Source organism: Perca flavescens, chromosome 13, assembly GCF_004354835.1.
Source record: "Perca flavescens isolate YP-PL-M2 chromosome 13, PFLA_1.0, whole genome shotgun sequence".
NCBI classification, from domain to species: domain Eukaryota; kingdom Metazoa; phylum Chordata; class Actinopteri; order Perciformes; family Percidae; genus Perca; species Perca flavescens.
Genome location: NC_041343.1, coordinates 12,660,049 through 12,678,676, shown reverse-complemented (window position 1 = coordinate 12,678,676; position 18,628 = coordinate 12,660,049). Strand labels below are relative to the sequence as shown.

At 40.3% G+C, this 18,628-nt stretch overlaps 2 protein-coding genes across 3 annotated transcripts; both read left to right on the top strand.

Moving 5' to 3' along the window:
* Window positions 1–429: 429 nt before the first annotated feature.
* LOC114566321 (APC membrane recruitment protein 1-like) lies at window positions 430–6,701 on the top strand. 2 transcript variants are annotated; one of them, XM_028594649.1, is made up of 2 exons: window positions 430–660; window positions 2,564–6,701. In XM_028594649.1, exon 2 carries the CDS (start codon window positions 2,665–2,667, stop codon window positions 5,776–5,778), a length of 3,114 nt encoding a protein of 1,037 aa, XP_028450450.1. In that variant the 5' UTR covers window positions 430–660; window positions 2,564–2,664; the 3' UTR covers window positions 5,779–6,701. The 2 variants fall into 2 exon arrangements, with proteins under 2 accessions (XP_028450450.1, XP_028450449.1); XM_028594648.1 differs by having other exon boundaries at window positions 430–896.
* A 1,679-nt stretch (window positions 6,702–8,380) lies between these two features.
* Window positions 8,381–18,105, top strand: zc3h12b (zinc finger CCCH-type containing 12B). Its single transcript, XM_028595904.1, has 6 exons — window positions 8,381–8,635; window positions 14,295–15,089; window positions 15,232–15,371; window positions 15,596–15,830; window positions 16,217–16,323; window positions 16,441–18,105. The coding sequence occupies exons 2-6, from the start codon at window positions 14,458–14,460 to the stop codon at window positions 17,859–17,861; spliced, it is 2,535 nt and encodes an 844-aa protein (XP_028451705.1). The 5' UTR covers window positions 8,381–8,635; window positions 14,295–14,457; the 3' UTR covers window positions 17,862–18,105.
* The last annotated feature ends 523 nt before the right edge of the window (window positions 18,106–18,628 follow it).

Below are 18,628 nucleotides of genomic sequence, written 5' to 3'. Positions count from 1 at the left end.
GACCAAACAATTAGATCTATAGATAGAATGATAGCAGAGCATATAAATACAGGTATGGATATTTTGGCAATCATACGTTTTTTCAGATTAAATATTTTATTATTAGTATAATTATTATTATTATTTTTTAAACTTAATCTAAAGAACACACGCACATCAACAGTATGTAGCTACGTACACAAAACTGCCCATAACAGAGGGGCATAGGCCTATACAAAGAAAATATAATAATAAAACAAAAATGTATTATAAGTCCATGCGAAATTTATCAAACACAAAATAAATCTTTATTGACTTCTAATTGTTAAGGTCTCTTACTATTGCAATATTGATGAAGTTCGTGATAAGTATATTGTGTGAATGTGGAATTTTCGTAACAATAAAATAACACCTACACACATGTTGCGTCACTAGCATGCGCCCAGGAGGGTCACGAAAGGAGTTTTGGGTAAATTACCTGAGAAATCGGTCATCATCATCAAGCATTTAAACGCTGATCATCTGTAGCAAACTTCGTCCCATGCGTGGCTAAACTAGACTCATTAATCCAATACCTGTGTAGTTGGTCTGCGTATTTATACCACACTGTTTTGCTGTGATGTGGTTTAACGTTACCCACTGTTGGACTCACATTACAGCCACAAACTGCAGGACACGCTGGTGAGTGGGATTAACGCTGTTAGCAAGCACCCCTGTGCTAGCGATAGCTAACGGTGGCCGTAAACAAATGAAACCGTATCTGGTGAAAGCGATCACCGGGCCCAAGCCGACTGCAGTAACCCAAAGTTAAAGTAAGCATTAGCAGAAACCATGCATTGACACGTAACTTCGTCTCCTGGCCGAGAAAGCAACACCAGCTCCGTGCTGCAAGATTTTGGCTTTAGCTACGCTAGTTGGTAAGTTTGTTTACCTTGCGACTCAGTTAGCTCTATCGCTTGAATGTGCTAATGTCATTTAGTTTGGTTTTATATGTAAATATGAACACTTTTTAATAACTAGGTCTGTTAGTTGGATTGAATTCAACGATATCTACACGTCTATTATCTTTGCAACGGCTCTCATTTAAAGTACGTTTTGGAGATTATTTGACCCACCTTTCACCGCTGGTCTTTATAATCGTAGAGTGACTGTACAGCTGCAGCATAGTTGCATCTGTAGCCTGCTGCTTTATCACCTAGGCTTTTAGTTCCAAATTGAAGTCACCGGCTTACGTTTTTTATTTTATCTTTGATTGACCTTCAGTAAGTTATAGCTAAATGTGTAACTAAACATAAATGCACTCAATAGTTTAATCTTGGTCAGTCTTTCTCTGGCATGCATGCACGCACATTTAGATGTATAAGGTTGTATTTATTGGTTTAGTTTAGTTATATTCTCCCAAAAAACAATATACATAACATACTTGCAGAATATATATATATATATATATATATATATATATATATATATATATATATATATGAAACAAAACAGAAATATTAAATGCAAAGACAATAGATTCAGTATGAGTATAGATTTTTATTTTAATTGTTTTACACGTTTATTTCACACATCATCAATGTATCATTAAACACAATTTCATAAGGTACCTAAGTAGTTAAGTTCCTTAGGCCAGCCTTATTTCACTAGTCTGTAGTTTTGCAGTTGGGGCAATTTTTATTTTTGTTTTTCCCATTAACCAAAGTCCTAGCCAAAGTAGCCCCACAATAATATTGCAGACACATTCTTATATTTATTTACGTGACTTTCTTGACAAAAGATTGGCTCAAATGACTTAATGGAGAGTGGGCCCCTCTCGTTCTAAGTCAGCAACAAACAATGTAAAAAACAGAAGGAAAACAAATCTGCAAAATAACACAGGATATATGAGAACCAAAATAGGCCATAGCAGACAGACCCCATGGACCAGGGAATACACCAGATCAGGTGTATATGCAGAAGGTGCCTAGATAAAACATTACAACTTTTTTTTTTTTAAAGCAAGCAACTAACACAACAAGAAACCACAGAGGCATTACAATGGAAATTCAGGCAGGAAAGTCAGGGTTTGTGTTCACTTCAGGTGAAATGATTACAAGTCACCAGAAGGGAAGACAGGCACACATGGCCATACAAAGCCATAACCCACACACTGAAATGAGCCATACAGACGTCGAGTTCACATAGAGAGAATACAGGGGCAAAGAGTCTGGCTCATTCAAATCCAGACTAAATCTGAGAACATGTTTAAAAAATATGAAGTACAGATTTAATTTTTTTTTTGTATAGGGTTGAGTAATTTTAAATGACAAAAAAAGTGACTCATCCCCGGTAGGCTAAACCAATTGTACACACCTCAGGCAAAGACTTGTCTTCTCACATCTTGGTATGTCATAATACACTAGTAGATGGCAAAAATAAAAAAAGGCTGATGGTCACAGTGATATAGAGGACACTGGTGAGTTTTAGAAATTCTAACCATCTAATGGAGGTGATGTTCAAAGTCTGCAATGTGAATGTTTCATATCAGTGTGGCAGAAATTTGAATTGAACATTGATTTTGGTCTCAACTATCTCAATACAGGGCTCATACCAGATGAAGGACACATTCACTGCAGTGATCCTATCAGCTGAAAATTCAGCTGCCATGCCTTCCGTTGGACTGCTTTTGTAAAAGTGGTCGCCATGGCTTCTCGTAAGGTAGACGAGCTACCAAGTGACACCAAGGATTTGGCTTCAGTCTCAGCGCAGAGTTCCTGGCGCGGCCACGATGACATCACAGAAGAGCCTCAGCCAGATGCCATGAATGCTACAGTGAAATCCCAGAAATCTGGAAAATTTAGGAGGACTGCCCTGACATTTTTTGGAGTTCGGAAAGGTATCTGTATTTTACCTAGCTTCTTTGGAGGAAGGAGTAAAAATCCGAACAAGTGGTCTTCTAAGAAAGGAATCCACAAAAGCAGAACACATGATGGGCTAAGTAAGGTTAGTCATGATGACAATCTGAGAAGTGGGTACACCTCAGCAGGAGATTTTGAGTACCACGACCAGAGGGTCTCTGCTGGAGAGCTCCACAGCAGCTGTCACAATGAATGTAGTCCCCACACCGCTGACCAGAAATCACTGACTCTTACCCGGCAGAAAAGGGGTTTTAGGAGTCTTTTTCAAAGTTTTAAGTATCACAGAAACCATAGAAATGTTGCTTTGGATAAAACTGAAATGATTGCAATGTCCTCTCCTCGCTGCAAGGAAGAGGTGCCTGTTGTCCAGGACAACACCGTTCAGTATGTCACGGAGTGCCTGGGATCTGAACCTGATGTGCCTGATTTTGCAGATGTTATATGTGACATTTCCATTGGTCCTGAATGTATTGATGCTGATGAGGTGCCATCCGAGAAGAGTGTGGAGCAAGACAGCCCAAAGTCTGAGCTCAATGATGAGACATGTGATGAAGAAATGGAGGAAATGAAATTGATGGCCGTAGTTTCCAGTGAATTGAAGGAGAGTTCTAGAGGACGGAGCGAGCCTTGTCTGAAACTCGAGATGATGCCTGAGCCCATATTGAAGTCCGAAACACCTGCTGGCTCATCGGATCAGCTAAACCTGATTTATGGAGACGTTGCGTCATTAAAGAGCTTTGATTCACTCACTGGCTGTGGGGACATCATTGCAGATCAAGAAGACGAAAGCATCACAGAGAGCACAGTGTCTGGAGAAAGGAGCAGAAATGGAGGAAAGCGGGCCTCTTGTTACCTTACTTATCAGGGTGGCGGCGAAGAAATGGCCTCACCCGAAGATTTGGATGAGGAGTGTCTACATGATTTCTGGGGAAATAATGCGTCAGAGGAAATTTGCTGTACTTGCAGCCAAGATCACACTGATTTGACCGCTGACTTGACAAGTTCTCACAATATGGACTTACTGAACAGTAACAGTGCACAGCAAGCCAGTGGCATGGATGTTTCTTCAATTGCTGATGTGTTAACTCCTCAAAGTGAGCATCAAGAATCCGTTCCAAACAGTGACGAGGGCTACTATGATTCAACTACCCCGGGACCAGATGACGGACAAGAAAAAACTGACCGACTAAGGGCAGAGAGATTACCCAGGGACAGTTACAGCGGTGATGCCCTCTATGAGCTTTTTGCACCTGATGAGAGTCTCATCAGTCCACATTATGAAAACAAATCAAAACTGCCCAGTTCAAAACAGTGCAAGTATTTAAGCGAGCCAGTTGATGTGACAGATTCCGGCTTTGTTCCAGACATGAATCGGTTAAAACTAAGTGCTGAACTGTATAAAGTTCACGATGGCCGAGAGATGCTGAGCACATGCAGTAAGTCCTCGGAGTTGGCACAAAACACGGTTGGTCGTCAGGAAATCGCTATGAATAAAAACCGTAATTTGAATTCAAAAGCCCACGCATCGGTCAACAAGAATGATATAGAACCAGATGGATTTGATAAAAAGGGAGTTGCGCCTGCTTCAACTGAAAAAAGAACAAAATCCCTGAATGCTGACTCTGAGAAAAGGCACAGCAGCGTGTCATTCGGAAGCACATCTGACCCAGATTTTGAAACGTTTTGTGAACCCAAAGAGCAACATCTCGAGGAAAACAAGCCCGTAGCTTTACCATACAAAAATATCAATTCTCAGTCTCCAAATGATAACAATGACTTGGATGACGGGCAAACTGTGTGTTTCTCTCAAGCACTGGTGGACTACACAAAACACTCTCAGATGCTGAGTAACCTGCACAACAATGTGGATGATTTGGAGACAAACTCTGCCTTCACTCCAAATATGCAGGCCTTACCTACCATAGTCACATTTGATGTAGTGGATATGCATAATGAGGGTGAATATGATGAGCAGATTCACATGGAACTGGAGGAGGACATCTCATCGCCCTATCAGGAATTTGAAGAAAGCTACCTACAAAAAGATGCATTTGCTGAATGTGACTATCAAATGTTGGACCTGTATGAACAGAACCTGATCAGTAATACATGGGCAATTGCTAGTCTCCCACGGCACCTAGGCCTTACAAGAGTCAGTCAGTCCATGCCTAATCCGTTGTCTCAGGACAGGAGAAGTAGGTCTCTGGACACAAAAAGCCTTGAGTTGAAGATGCCTGACACATACAGAGAGAACAGAGCTGCTATCGTTTCTTGTCCTCAAACTGAAAAGGACTCTGAAAGAGATTCCTCACCGTATTACAAAAAGAATGTACTCGTGTCTGTGTCGGAGGTTAGAGACAGTAGCAGCATTATGGCCTTATCGTGGCAAACAAGGTCAGAAATGGCTTTAAGCCTTCCTCTGACAGATGGGCAATTCACTGAGAAAGTACAGAGTCTCAGTCAAACTCAAGTAAAACGCAAAATATTTTCTAGTTCATCCAGCAGTGATTGTCCTAACAGCACACTACAACTTTGCTCTGAGGTGTCCGACCGAGTGTCCTGTGATTTAATTTCACAGAACACAGAGCTGTACAACAGGCAGTATCGCCTTCCTTCGCAGTCTGATTCTTGTTTACCTCATAGCACCTTTGTTTATTCTGGAATGACGGATGATGAATCAGATGATGTTGATGAGGATGTTTTTTGTAAAGCTGCCACTAATTTGCAATCCTATAATCAGTGTGGTAAAAGCAGACCAGTGGCAGGTAGAGAAGGAATATCTCATACTGGGAGTCCCCTGAATGCAGGTGTGTCTAAAGATAAAATGGCCGTCCTCCGTGAAACAAGGACACCCAGGGATGTGTCCTGCAACACACTCCCCGATGCAACCTTTAATTGAAACGCTATGTTACATCCAAAGGAGTAATTGTTGCTTAATTTTTTTTTTACTTGCACAAGATATTCATTTGAAAACATGTTGCACACTGTGAGAGACAGGACATGAATTGAAATTTTAAATTCTGAAATGTGCCATCATGCTGCGTCAAGTACATGGCTATCTCATTGGGAAGTAAAAAGGGATTTTTCTGCATTTGCACAGTAACAGCTGTTTGTTTCACACAGGCCACATATGTCAGTCTATTCAAGGTGTTTAAGCAAGTTATAGTTTAATTTGCATTGCAAATGCTGACAGATTACAGATTCATCTCATTAAGCTATTGAATTTCACTAGAATGAGTATACCCATATGTAGCCTCAGTGTCTAGGTCTCAGTAGTAATGTTACACTGTTTAATGGGTATATATTAGCCTGGTCTCCATAGCACAGCTAAACAGGGCTAGCCAAGTCTTGCTTACCTTGCCAATTCCCCCGAAACATTTGTAGGCTTATGCTTTAACTGCCAGCTTATGTTTATGTTTAATGCTTTTTCATAGCCTCCCTTTACTCAAGTGAGCTTTATGTTGGCCTGTCATGATGCTCAAATTGACTGTTTTTAGGGTTTACCTCATTTCAGGACAGATTGGGTTTAGGAAACAACAAACAGAATATCTCAATTTGCGGAGAGGAGTAGCTCAATCCACAATGCAAAACATGTCTCTTGTTATGCTGTTATTGTATTTGGCTTAATCTCAAAACATCAGCTAGTTCATCCCCGAACAGGATAAGCACGTATAGGAAATGTCAGATGGAGTGATAGTTTTTGCAACGTAACTTCAGCTGCCACTTCACTTACATACTGTACATAGCTATGCAAGGCCTATCTACGACGTTGAAGAAACTGCCAGAGATAGATAGAGATAGATAGAGATAGATAGATATAGATAGATATAGATATAGATATAGATATAGATAGATATATATATAGATAGATAGATAGATAGATAGATATATATATATATATATATATATATATATATATATATATATATATATATATATATATATATATATATATAAATTAAAAAATGGTGGTGGGGAGAAAAAAAAAAAAAACAATTAGTACCTACAGGTCTCAAATTTACTGTTTGCATTTGGCCTTACTGTGGCTGTTTTTTGTTGTTTAGCTTGACCACCTGTGAAGTTTAAAAATCTTACTGAAATGATGAACTCCATTATTGCATTACTGTAAGCTTGTGGAAAGAAAACGTAGTTTGCTTTTGTTTGGATTTTAAAATATGTCAAAAGATAAACTTTTTTTATTATTTTTTTTTAACCTTGTATCATGTTCTTGTGCATTTTGTGTTTGATAGGTCAGGTTAAACGGTCAGATGATGTTTTTTTATAGTGTAATATTGAACAAATGTCAAATTTGTATTTATATTCTCAACTACTTGTACACTGCAACATTGTATTCAGAATGGTTATTACAAATTGGCACTAGTCTTTTTGTTTGAGTTTTCTTTTATAATTTTGGATTTTGTTTGTCAAATTACACCCATGTTACATGAGGGGATTCCTCTTGAAAATCTGTCAGTTTTTTTTTTGTCAGAGTGGAACACTGCCTTACACTAAAATAAACACAACAAGACATAACATTTTTCCATTTTTATTTTCTGTCACGTCCACATTTAGGGTCATGCAGGAGCTGAAGTTTATTCCAGCATCCATGGAGCCAAAGGCAGGGAAACCTTGGCAGATCTTTTGTATTGCTTACACATTGGCAAACCCATTCACGTGGACAGTTATAAGCAGTTTATTGTTTCAAGTTCACCTAAACACCTGAGTAGAACGTGTACACCAAAGCGCTCCTGTCTTGAGTATGCATGTACACCATATTCATAATTTATTTAAAAACATACATGACTGCTAGGATTTGCTAGATCAGTGTATCACAAATGGGTGTTCTTCAGAGTACAGCAGGTCTGTGTGAAAAAAAAAAAAAAAAAAAAAAAAGGAAATAAATATTTGTGCATATAAATTCCTAATATAATTATACTACATTCATTAATTTACTGATGCATTCTAAACATTTGACATTTAGCATTTAAGAGTTTTTTTTTAAGTTACAAGGTTGTTTTCAGTAAATCAGACACTGATGGCGCAGCGCTGGAATGTACCTCTTTATTAAAGCTTTTTTTTAATTTATTTTTTTATCCCAAAATTGTTCTGCGCTTGGCAAGGGGTACTTGGCTAAAAACATATTTTAGGGGCTACGTTATTGAAAAGCAGTATTGAAAAACCACTGTGTTAGATCACGCTTCTGTATTCAAACCATCAACCTGCTAGGGACTGCCAATGAAAATTAGCCTGCATGGCTAAATCTTGCACATTTACATGTTGGGCTCTGTGCTTATGTTGATTAATGTGCGTTGTCCCTTTTAAAATAAATAAATAATAATAAAAAAACTAGAACAGAGCAGGTTTAGCTACTGTGGACTCAAATAAAAGTAGTACATTTCATTAGAATATATATATTCCGATTTGAGTTCATGATAAAGTTACTCCCATTTCAACTACCCCCTGTTGGAATCTATGACAAATCTGTCCTTGCTCGTTTGCAATGCTCAGTGTTCTGGTAAATGTCCATACAAAAGCCACAAAGAAAGTATCACAAAAGCCCTGCCTTGATGAAACGTCTGACTAGGTAGCATGGGGCAGAAATCAAATTTGTAGCGGTGGAATGACCCCGGTGTCTTTACATCGCTTAGCTAGACTACTTGTTTCCCTTGCGTTATCTGGCAACCCTGACCAAACTGCGACAGCGCCAATGGCAGCAAAACATTACTGTTACAGGCGAGGAGGATGACAGCAACAAGGTAAGATGAGCACCGCCTGAAGTCAACGATAGCAGTGATATATGGGCAGATTATGTAGAGAATAGTGCTGTGTTGCTGTGGTTTTACCCCTGTTGAAAATGTTAAATGGTCGTCAACTTTATCTCAAGTTACAGTAGTCCGGCAAAAATCTTAGCACACGATAGGCACCTAAAGCTAATGTTAGCAACCAGACGTTTAAATTAGCCTGTGGAGCCACTGTGCGTTAGCTAACTAAACGGAGACCGGGTTGCCTGACAAGCTTGGTAGTTAGCGTTAGCTTGCAATAGCCATCTAATCGCTCTCTGGCCATGGACCAACAAGATAAACCAAAATAGGCCGGTTAGTTTATTTAGCTAAAATGTTGACTCTCCAGCTGGCCAAGTAACGGTAAACTAGCATGCTAGCGTCTGCTAACCGTAACTCGGGGCCTAGCAAAGGATGTCAAACCAGTTATCTCTAATCAAATTCAGTCACAAAGGTGGCGTCGTGTGCAGTAGTAATGTTGTAACGCTGTGTATTGTAAGTATAAGATCTTTCTTGCTGTCATATTGTTCCTCCCTTTCATCCCTCTCAACTCATGATGCTGCTGCCAATGATATCAAGCACTTCAGTTTTTCGATTGACGTGTCAACTATCGTTAGTTAGCTAATGAATGCGAAAATATAGTCCACCCAGTTTAATTCAACAGTTCGGGAGTTGTGGTCACTGTCATTGGGATCAATGCGGTGTTTGAATTTGGTTGCACATTCATGTAGTGTGCTCTAAAGTCAAAACTGGTTGAATATGAGAATTCAGTTCAACCCTCACTTTCTTTTTTCCTACTGTTAATACCCCCCCTGCTAAAGGGATAGTTTTTACTTTGAAATAATTATAGTTTCCAACGTATTTAAACATATTAATTGGATATGGCTCTGAAAGTCGAAATTATGTTTAAAAATCTAAACAAATTAAGGAGAAGAAAAACCTTAAATTGTTTAAGTAGAAGCTCAAATCAATAGAGGAAATGTAACATTACATACAATACACTTTAAAGAATGGGAAAGTATGAAGCAAGTTGTTGCCCAGAGTTATATTTATGATATGACAGACAGTGAGAGACAAAATAAGTCTAAAGTGAGATGGGATCATAGTGCCATCATATGATCAATGTAAATAAGGAATAGGATTATATTAGTTTTTCTGGGTTGCATTCCCTGGGTGAGAGTTTACTATGACTCGTGACCAGAAACTTACACTCTCTTAATTATGTTTGTGTGTGTGTCTGTTTGTGCTTTTAAGCTCAGAAAATCTTCAAATGCGTTAATGACGGAACAGTGATAAGGTGTGGCAGTAGCCACTGTTCAAGAGCATCTCAGTTTTGTAGTTTTGAATCGTATATGTCAGAAGAACTGTGTTCATGCAGAGTACTGGAAACCAATCTTGTTTTCCGTTTTTGTGCTATCACAGTTTTTTTGTTTTTCTTTACACTTACTTGCATTCTGTCATTGGTTGGTTTCATAAAATAAATGCTGGATTGTTTTTGTACAGTGGTGGCTGCACATAACCTTCAGTTTTTATTAATTATATCAAAATCAATTTGTATCAAGATATCTGACTAGCCAAGTGGTACATGTATCCAACACTGACTATAGTGCAGTATAATACTGCTTCATACTGGATATTATATAGGGTCAGCAATGCAAACGATGGCTTCAGGGACCTGTTTCACTTGTTGCTATGAAACCTAACCACACGAGCCTGTGCATGTGCAGAGAGAGTCTGGAGGCCTTGCTGAGTCTAAGCCTGTGTATCTGGAGGTGGAAGGGAAACGATTGGAAGAGCTCTGCTCCCCTAAACATGTATTGATATGGTCATACGTGTCTTGAATGGCAGTGGGATGTGTGATTTCCACAAAAGTGCCTCAACATCCTTCCGTTTTCAGCTAGTTGGTTAAAAAGTTCAAACCTTAGTATGTTCTCAATCCATGTCATACAAGTTGTGATCAGCAGTGAGACAGTGTCTGACAACAGACAACTGATGCTGCTACATAGGCTACACACTGCCATTAAAAGGTATGCATTTGTAGCCATAGTTTGACCCTCAAAATATCTTATCAACCTTCAGGGTCTTCCATAAATATCAGTCTTGTGTATTACCTGATGATGGTGCTGCCATTTACATTGTATTTTCTATGTCATGTCACTTTTTATTGCAAAATATACTGCCTCAAGAGTTTTAGTGTAGAGTTGTATTTTAGCTGTTCTGCGTTTACTGGCTGCCTGAAGAGAGATTCTGTGTTTGTGTTAGTCGTGACTGGTAAAAAGGAGTTAGCTGATGACAAGGCTGTGTTGCTAAGCAACGCACATCATGGGCTGTGCCTCTTGAAGCTCGAAGCTGGCTGTATTCTACTCTCTGCAAGACTGGGGGAAAGTGTAGTCTAGTGTTTCTGTTAATTAATGCACTTGTTGTAAAGATTATTTGATGACCAGTAACCATATGTAAAAATGTACAATTGGAGCTGTTAACAGTGTTGCATGATTATACTGCAGGCTCTCCTGAAGTCCTATTCTGCTTTACCATAAAACCGCTTTGTTCCCTAGGGACTTCTGTTCAATTCAGATGTGTCTGTTAGGGTTGGAGGCGCAGGGATACACTGTTCAGCCCACACTTTGTCTCAGGTTATGTTAACTCATGGGCTCACCCCATGTGTGTCTGGCTTGAATGTTGCTTGCTAGACCAGTAAGGCTTTTGTGCACATAGAAGCGAGGGTTGTTCTGCAGCACATTAACACATTTTGTGCAGGAAGACTGTGGTTTTCAGTTTAACACCGGTTAGCCAGGGACCAGGGAAGTTGGGCGGAGACTTTGCTGTCGGTTTCATCTATATTTTATTCCATATTGCACCTACAAGCAGGGCATCAGTGACAGTTCCTTTGTTTTGTATGTATTTATGTAATGTTAAAAAGTACCAAAGTGAATTTCTGTAATATTCAGATGCTGATGCTATTGCCACACAACTTTCCCTCTGCATACCTACTACAACTAGGGCAGACACGTTTCACAAATGCAACACTGCTGTAGATGCTTTGCTATAGTTTAAATGCGCAGTTGGTTCCAGCTTACAGCTTTGAGGGTTTTCCCTGCCTATCTAACTCAAAGCAGACCGGGCCTGGACGAAAGGCATACCTGCCTCTCCTAGTAGTATCGAAACATTTCAAATGATAACCAGCCTTAAAAAATAAACAGTTGTTTGTCACTGATGTCTAAAATTAGGCTATTCAATAACTTACCATTTTTATTTACAGAATTAAAATGAAGAGAAGTGTTCTTTAATAAAAAAGCCTGGGACAGAGGAGGAAAGAGAGAGGTGACCGGTTATAATTAGGCTATTTTAACATATTTAGACTAGGACAGTAACCCAGTATAGGGAAGTTTAATTCACTGTCAATGTCTTCTACAGTCTAGTCTATATCCTTGATGTTCCACTTCCGGGATTTCTCTGTTGCCTTGGGCTTCCATAGTGTTGACATTTTAAATGCCGGTCGATTCATGAGTAGGGTTGGGTACCGTTTGGATTTTTACGATTCCGATGCCAAACCGGTACTTTTAAAACGATTCCGATTCCTAAACGATTCTTAAACCGATTCTTGAAAAATGACAAAAAAAAGGCTTTTTTTTTTGAGTTTTTTTTTTTAAATTGAAAATTATTTCAATTTAACAATATATTAACGTTTAAATATTATAACTAAACCTAAGTCACCTAACACATAACTACAATAATTTAACAAATAACACTTACACTATTAACAAGTAACAACAAAATAAATGTTGAGTTGGTATGCCAACCAGTTTAAAACTTTAGCAGTTCTTTAGCAGAAAATGGGCCTTCTCTGGCAAGATAGGACACCTCTCCTGACTTATGGCATGTCCTGCACAGGAGAAAACTCTCTCGGATGGTGTCCAAGAGGTCTGTACACACCCAGGTAGGAGTTTAAAAGGGCAGACAATTTGAGCGGGCACACCACGAGCGGGCACGTGCGCCACACGGCAGAAAAGGGAGAAAGAAAAAAGAGTCTGCCGGAAGGGAAAATATTTCAGTCGGAACCGAAATTCGCGTTCTAATCCGGTCCGAATACTACCGTTTGCGTAGGAACCGGTACCATAGTGGAAACAGGTTTCGGTACCCAACCCTATTCATGAGGACTGTGGTTAACCCTTTCATAGATCCAAAAAGCTAGCTAGACTATCTGTCCAATCAGAGTTTTCTGTTGCATGACTAAAACAACTTTATACATGTTCCACCAAAACAAGTTCCTTCCGGGCCTATTTTGCAGCGGCACCACAGCTTTTCTCCGGCCAAGACAATTGTGATTGGTTTAAAGAAATGCCAATAAACCAGAGCACGTTTTCCTCCCATCCCGGAATGCTGTGTGGACTAGCCAGACTCTCCTCTAGCGCGCTTTGGAGGAGGGTCTGGCAAAGCGAGACTATCTACGGTCTTAACGCTTTCTAAATAAACCAGCCAGCCAGATGAGACATTTCAGGGTCAGTCTGGGACTCAAACCAGAGAAGGGTAAACGATGATTCAAGTTACTGGAATATTGAGGAATAGTCTAATAAGTAAAAATGTATTTCTGTTAATTTTCATATTTAACCGTCAGCACAGGAAATACAGAGCGAATGGCTTTGACCCAGCATGGCCGGAATCCAATAGCTGGCTGATGAACACACCTGATAGGATGTTGTGTGTCCTATGCTGAAAACACAGTCCCTCACGTCATGTTCATTTCGTAAAGCAACCGCTCTAAGGATGCACACACAAACTATACAGCTGTAGGGCAAATCTGCAATAAAAACACATGCACTTACACTCTGTAGCAATTTTTAAGAATCAGTGAGTTTGTAGGTGAGACACAACATTTCACTGAATAAGAGGAGCGTTAGTCAGACAAAACAAATAGCCTGCAGACATTGCAGACTATTTAACCAACCAGTTTCACCAAAAAATGAAAACTAAACAAAAGATCAAACTTGGTGTTTTTGAACCCCAAAACATCATATGTCCCAATTCAGATCCTTTTCCTGAGCTGCTGTGGTTCTTTTGGTAACTTGTTTATTTGGGCAGGTGACTAATATGACTAATTCTATCACTTGCCCAGATAGCAGTGTTTCCCACAGTTGAAGAATGTATTGGTCTACCACAAGTGGGGTGGAGGTTGAGGAGGCGAGGTAGCTGAAGACAGTAAGACTAAGTCTACATTAAGCTGATTTGCGTCCACACATTAGCATCAAATGCACAATATAGCCTGGTTGTTCTCATTTCAAATGTGTCTGTTTTTTTGTTGTATTAAATAGTTGTTTAATTGTGGCCCATAAACATTACATGTTAACCAGCAGTCATTCCCATGCTGCTGCGCAGTGGTGATAAAATCGGCGGTGAATGTGTAAAAAGTTTTTTATAATTTTCTTTAAAAGCTTCTTCTATCTATTCACTTTCAATCGCTTTTCCAGTCAGACTTGAATGTAGGAAATGGAATTACAAAATAATCCTTTTCAGCGGGCCAAACAAAATAAAGCGTATTTACTGGAACAGTGGGAAACAATTTCTTTTCAAAATTATTTTAAGGTTAATTTACTGTTAAACATTACTAATTGAAGCCTATCTTTGTGCTCTCTTTCAGGGTTTAATGGTTTGATTTTGCCTGCCCACATAAGGGAGAACGTGTTACTTTTGCTCTACACAAAGAGCCTGTTGCGCTAAAGTCCAGCATTCAGTATGGTTCCCTGGTTGCGGTGGAGGTGAGGAAACATGGGGCGGAAATCTGAGGTGTCAAGACGAACGTGATGACAGTATGGTCGATGGTGGAGAAGCTCAAAATGGAAAAACGCCCATGCAGGGAGGAGAACATTGACTCAAGCAAGGCCCAGCATGCCAGTGATGATTCTGAGGACGGAAGCAGCTCAGAAAGCGAATCCGAAGAGCAGCAACACCAGAGGGTTCAGGTGAACAACAGCAGGTGTAAGAAGAGGGAGCCCTTAGCTGTTGCAAAACCCCACCGACAGCTCTGTCGCTCTCCATGCCTTGACCGGCCCAGTTTTTCCCAGAGTAGCACTGCGCAAGATTGTCGTGAGGATGACCCCAGTGCGGGACCCGGGATCAAGCCTGCCAGTGGCAGAGAGTACCAGACTAAGATGGAATTTGCATTGAAGTTAGGCTATTCGGGAGAGCAGGTGGAGACAGTGCTCAACAAGCTTGGATCTGCTGCGCTTATTAACGACCTTCTAGCAGAGTTAGTAAGGCTTGGAAACAAAGTAGAGCCTGAAATTCAACCCTGCATCAGTACGGCCACATCAATATCACGGCCCCCCTGTGTTAAGGAGACGGTTAGTCCAGAGGTGTCGGTGGAAGACGACTCTGTGGATACCTTTGATAACCTCAGGCCCATCGTCATTGATGGCTCAAATGTGGCAATGAGGTAAGACACTAAACATACTCAACATTTAATTGGTCTTTGCTTCATGCAGAATGCACTAAGTCCCTGAAACATTTGCCTCTTACGGATGTCCATTTCATTATAGGTAAAAGTAGCCCTTAAACTACATTGTTTTGTTTTCTAGCCATGGAAACAAAGAAGTATTCTCTTGTCGTGGTATCCAACTTGCTGTTGAATGGTTCTTGGAGAAAGGACACAAAGACATCACCGTGTTTGTCCCAGCCTGGAGAAAGGAACAGTCCAGGCCTGACGCCCTCATCACAGGTAGTAAAGCTTTTTCAAGTTATACTTAGTTGATGGTAAGTTGTAGTTTGTTGTAGACCTTGTGGTGTGGTCATGGTCCACAAGAAAGGTGTGCTAGGACACTTCACACGTTTCTATTAATTGATAAATTACTATAATATAACCTATAATACATACAAAGTTTTCGATGGAATTATGACCAGCTGTTAATAAACACTACAACTTCCTTGAAATTTCTCCTTCAGATCAAGAAGTATTACGCAAACTGGAAAAAGAGAAGATCCTGGTTTTCACCCCATCTCGGAGGGTTCAAGGCAGGAGAGTGGTGTGCTATGATGATCGCTTCATAGTGAAGCTGTCTTATGATTCTGATGGAATTATTGTGTCAAATGACAACTACAGGGACTTGCAAAATGAGAAGCCGGAGTGGAAGAAGTTCATAGAAGAGCGTCTCCTAATGTACTCATTTGTCAATGACAAGTAAGAAACCGTGATTCATTCTTATGGCAGCATAATTATATAGGAGTGCACTCTAGGACTCTCTCAGCCCCTGAGTGTAGTCAGATTTTGAGGATTGTTTAAAAAAAGATAATATCTCTCCCCCACTACAATACAAACAAACTTTACATCAAAGTTTGCAGTATAAATAGTTATTTATTCACTACATTTTAAGACTGTTTAGGTGTGAATATTATACACTAATACTGTTTGCAAAATCGATTTAGTGATTGTTTTATGACCTTTTGCTAATTGGAAAAAAATGGGGAGACCAGTTATTAGGCCTATATTTTGTTTTGTGGCTTAATGCTGGAAATAAAAAAGCTGACATTTAATAATAACATTTTCTGAATGGCTATTTTGAATAGGTTTATGCCACCTGATGATCCATTGGGAAGACACGGTCCAAGTTTAGAAAATTTCCTCCGCAGGCGTCCTGTTGTTCCAGAGCACAAAAAACAACCATGCCCCTATGGTAAGGAACATATGAACTAAATGTCTTTTCAAATCAATGTCTGTTGCATGTTGCATTTTTTAAATAATTTAAGTGTGTACTTTTCTTGACATGCTCTACTCTTTCTTTACACACAAGGGAAAAAGTGCACATATGGACATAAGTGCAAGTACTATCATCCAGAGCGTGTCAACCAGCCACAGCGGTCAGTGGCTGATGAACTACGGGCTTTTGCCAAATTGTCTGCGGTGAAGACAATGAGTGAGGGGGCTTTAGCTAAATACGGTACTGGTCCAGCAACTGCAAAGGGGGACAGCAACTCTGAGGTCAAACATGTGGCACCAAAACGTCAATCTGACCCCAGTATTCGCTCAGTGGCCTGTGAACCTCCCGAGGCGCTGTCCGTTGCTAGGAAGTCTGAGACAAATTCAGTGCCTTCCCTTGTGTCTGCTCTCAGCGTGCCCACCATGCAGCCTGTCAAGAGCCACGCAGCTGGGGCCTTGAACACACGATCAGCCAGCAGCCCAGTGCCAGGTTCTTTGCAGTTCGCGCACAGTTCCATGTCTAGTGTACAGTACCCTCCTATTTTAGTTACTAATAGTCATGGCGCCTCTATTACGTACGGTGAACAGTTCCCAAAGTATGACTCGGTTAGCGACCATGGTTATTATTCACTGCACAGTGATTTTTCAAACATGAGCATGAGCAGCATGCATAATGTCGACAGTTTCTGTAGCATGGAGCACGAGCATGGTGTGTATCAGAGAAATCCCAGCCACTGCCCTGAATCCTGCCTCAGCCATTCAAACAGTGACTCCTTCTCCTCTTATGGGGACCTGTACCCGAGCTCCATGGACAGTAGCTTAGAGGAGAGCATGAAGGGGCAGCAGCAGCAGTCTCCTGCCCAGGGTAGGATGCAAGCTTTCTCCCATGGGTTTCGTCATGAAGCACTGACCAGAGTACAGAGTTATGGACCTGAGGAACCCAAGCAAGGCCCCCGTAAGCAGTCTGGATCTCATCTGGCACCACGTATCAAGCATGTGGCAGTGGGAGCCAGGTCCAGCTGTCCTGGAGACTATCCCCTCACTCAGAATGTCCTCCCACCTTTGTCCTCACAGCCCACACGGTCTCTTGGTATGACTCGTATGGACAGCATATCCGATTCAAGGCTGTATGATAGCAACCCAATGAGACAGAGGCGACCTCCACTGTGCCGTGAGCAGCATGCAAGCTGGGACCCTCTGCCATGTGGTAATGAGTCCTATGGCTATCATTCATATCCTTTGAGTAACAGCCTGATGCCGTGTTGCGAGCGGGTGATGGTCCGCAGCATGCCAGACAAAATGGAACAAATCTGGAACTCACCATGGGAGATGCCATCTGCAGCTGAACACCAGGAGCGGTATGTCATCCCAGACCACCAGTATCAAACATATCGGAACCTTTGTAACATCTTTCCTGCTTACGTAGTCCACTCGGTAATGGAGAAGAATCCTCATTTAACAGATCCACAACAACTTGCCGCCGTCATTGTTACAAAACTGAGGTCATGCCATTAGGCAGTTAATGTTATAAAATATTTCAAAAGTGATATGATAAGGGAAATACAGTTTTTGGTTGCAAGGATAGATTGCAAAGATAGGCACATGTTTAGTGTTGCTGCATGTGCAACATCTGCCCTCAGGAGTTTTTTTTTTTTTTTATGTCTCGGGTGGGATATCAGATTTTACATCACTAAGATGAAGTAGGGTTGGGTATCGTTTGGGTTTTTTCCGATACCGGTGCTAAAACGATACTTTTAAAATGGTGCCTGAACCAAATTTTTTTTATATATATATATATATATATATATATATATATATATATATATATATATATTTATAATGTATATAATATAAAATATAAAAAAGGAGCACAAAACGACAGTTGACAAAATTAAAGAACGGCTTGTTTATTGCTAAGGCCATATGGTCAAAATTAAATAATTGATTAATAATGTAATAACAATAACTTATAACAATGACTTATTTCACCAGTAAATTGCTGGTAAACGACAAAAACAAGCACCAGATGGGAAAAGGGTATTTTACATTAACTTAAAATGCACCTCAAGCCTAACGAGTTTCAAGTGAACACACCGTCTGTGTTGTTTTTCCGGCAGCTGCAGTCAGACTGTTACGTCTCGGTGTTGGAATCCTCTACAGGGAAATGCAGTCACACTTTACACCGCTTAACGTACGCTGTCAGCATTTTAACCATTGTTAAAACTAGTAGCTAACGGTAACTTAGCGTCCCATGCAGCAATGCTTCTGAAAAAAGAAAAAAA

Coding starts and splice junctions, on each gene's coding strand:
- LOC114566321 (XM_028594649.1), top strand. CDS start 2,665: ATGGCTTCTCGTAAGGTAGACGAGCTACCAAGTGACACCAAGGATTTG.
- zc3h12b (XM_028595904.1), top strand. CDS start 14,458: ATGACAGTATGGTCGATGGTGGAGAAGCTCAAAATGGAAAAACGCCCA. Junction 15,372..15,595: donor GCCTGACGCCCTCATCACAG/GTAGTAAAGCTT, acceptor TTTCTCCTTCAG/ATCAAGAAGTATTACGCAAA. Junction 16,324..16,440: donor AAAACAACCATGCCCCTATG/GTAAGGAACATA, acceptor TTTACACACAAG/GGAAAAAGTGCACATATGGA.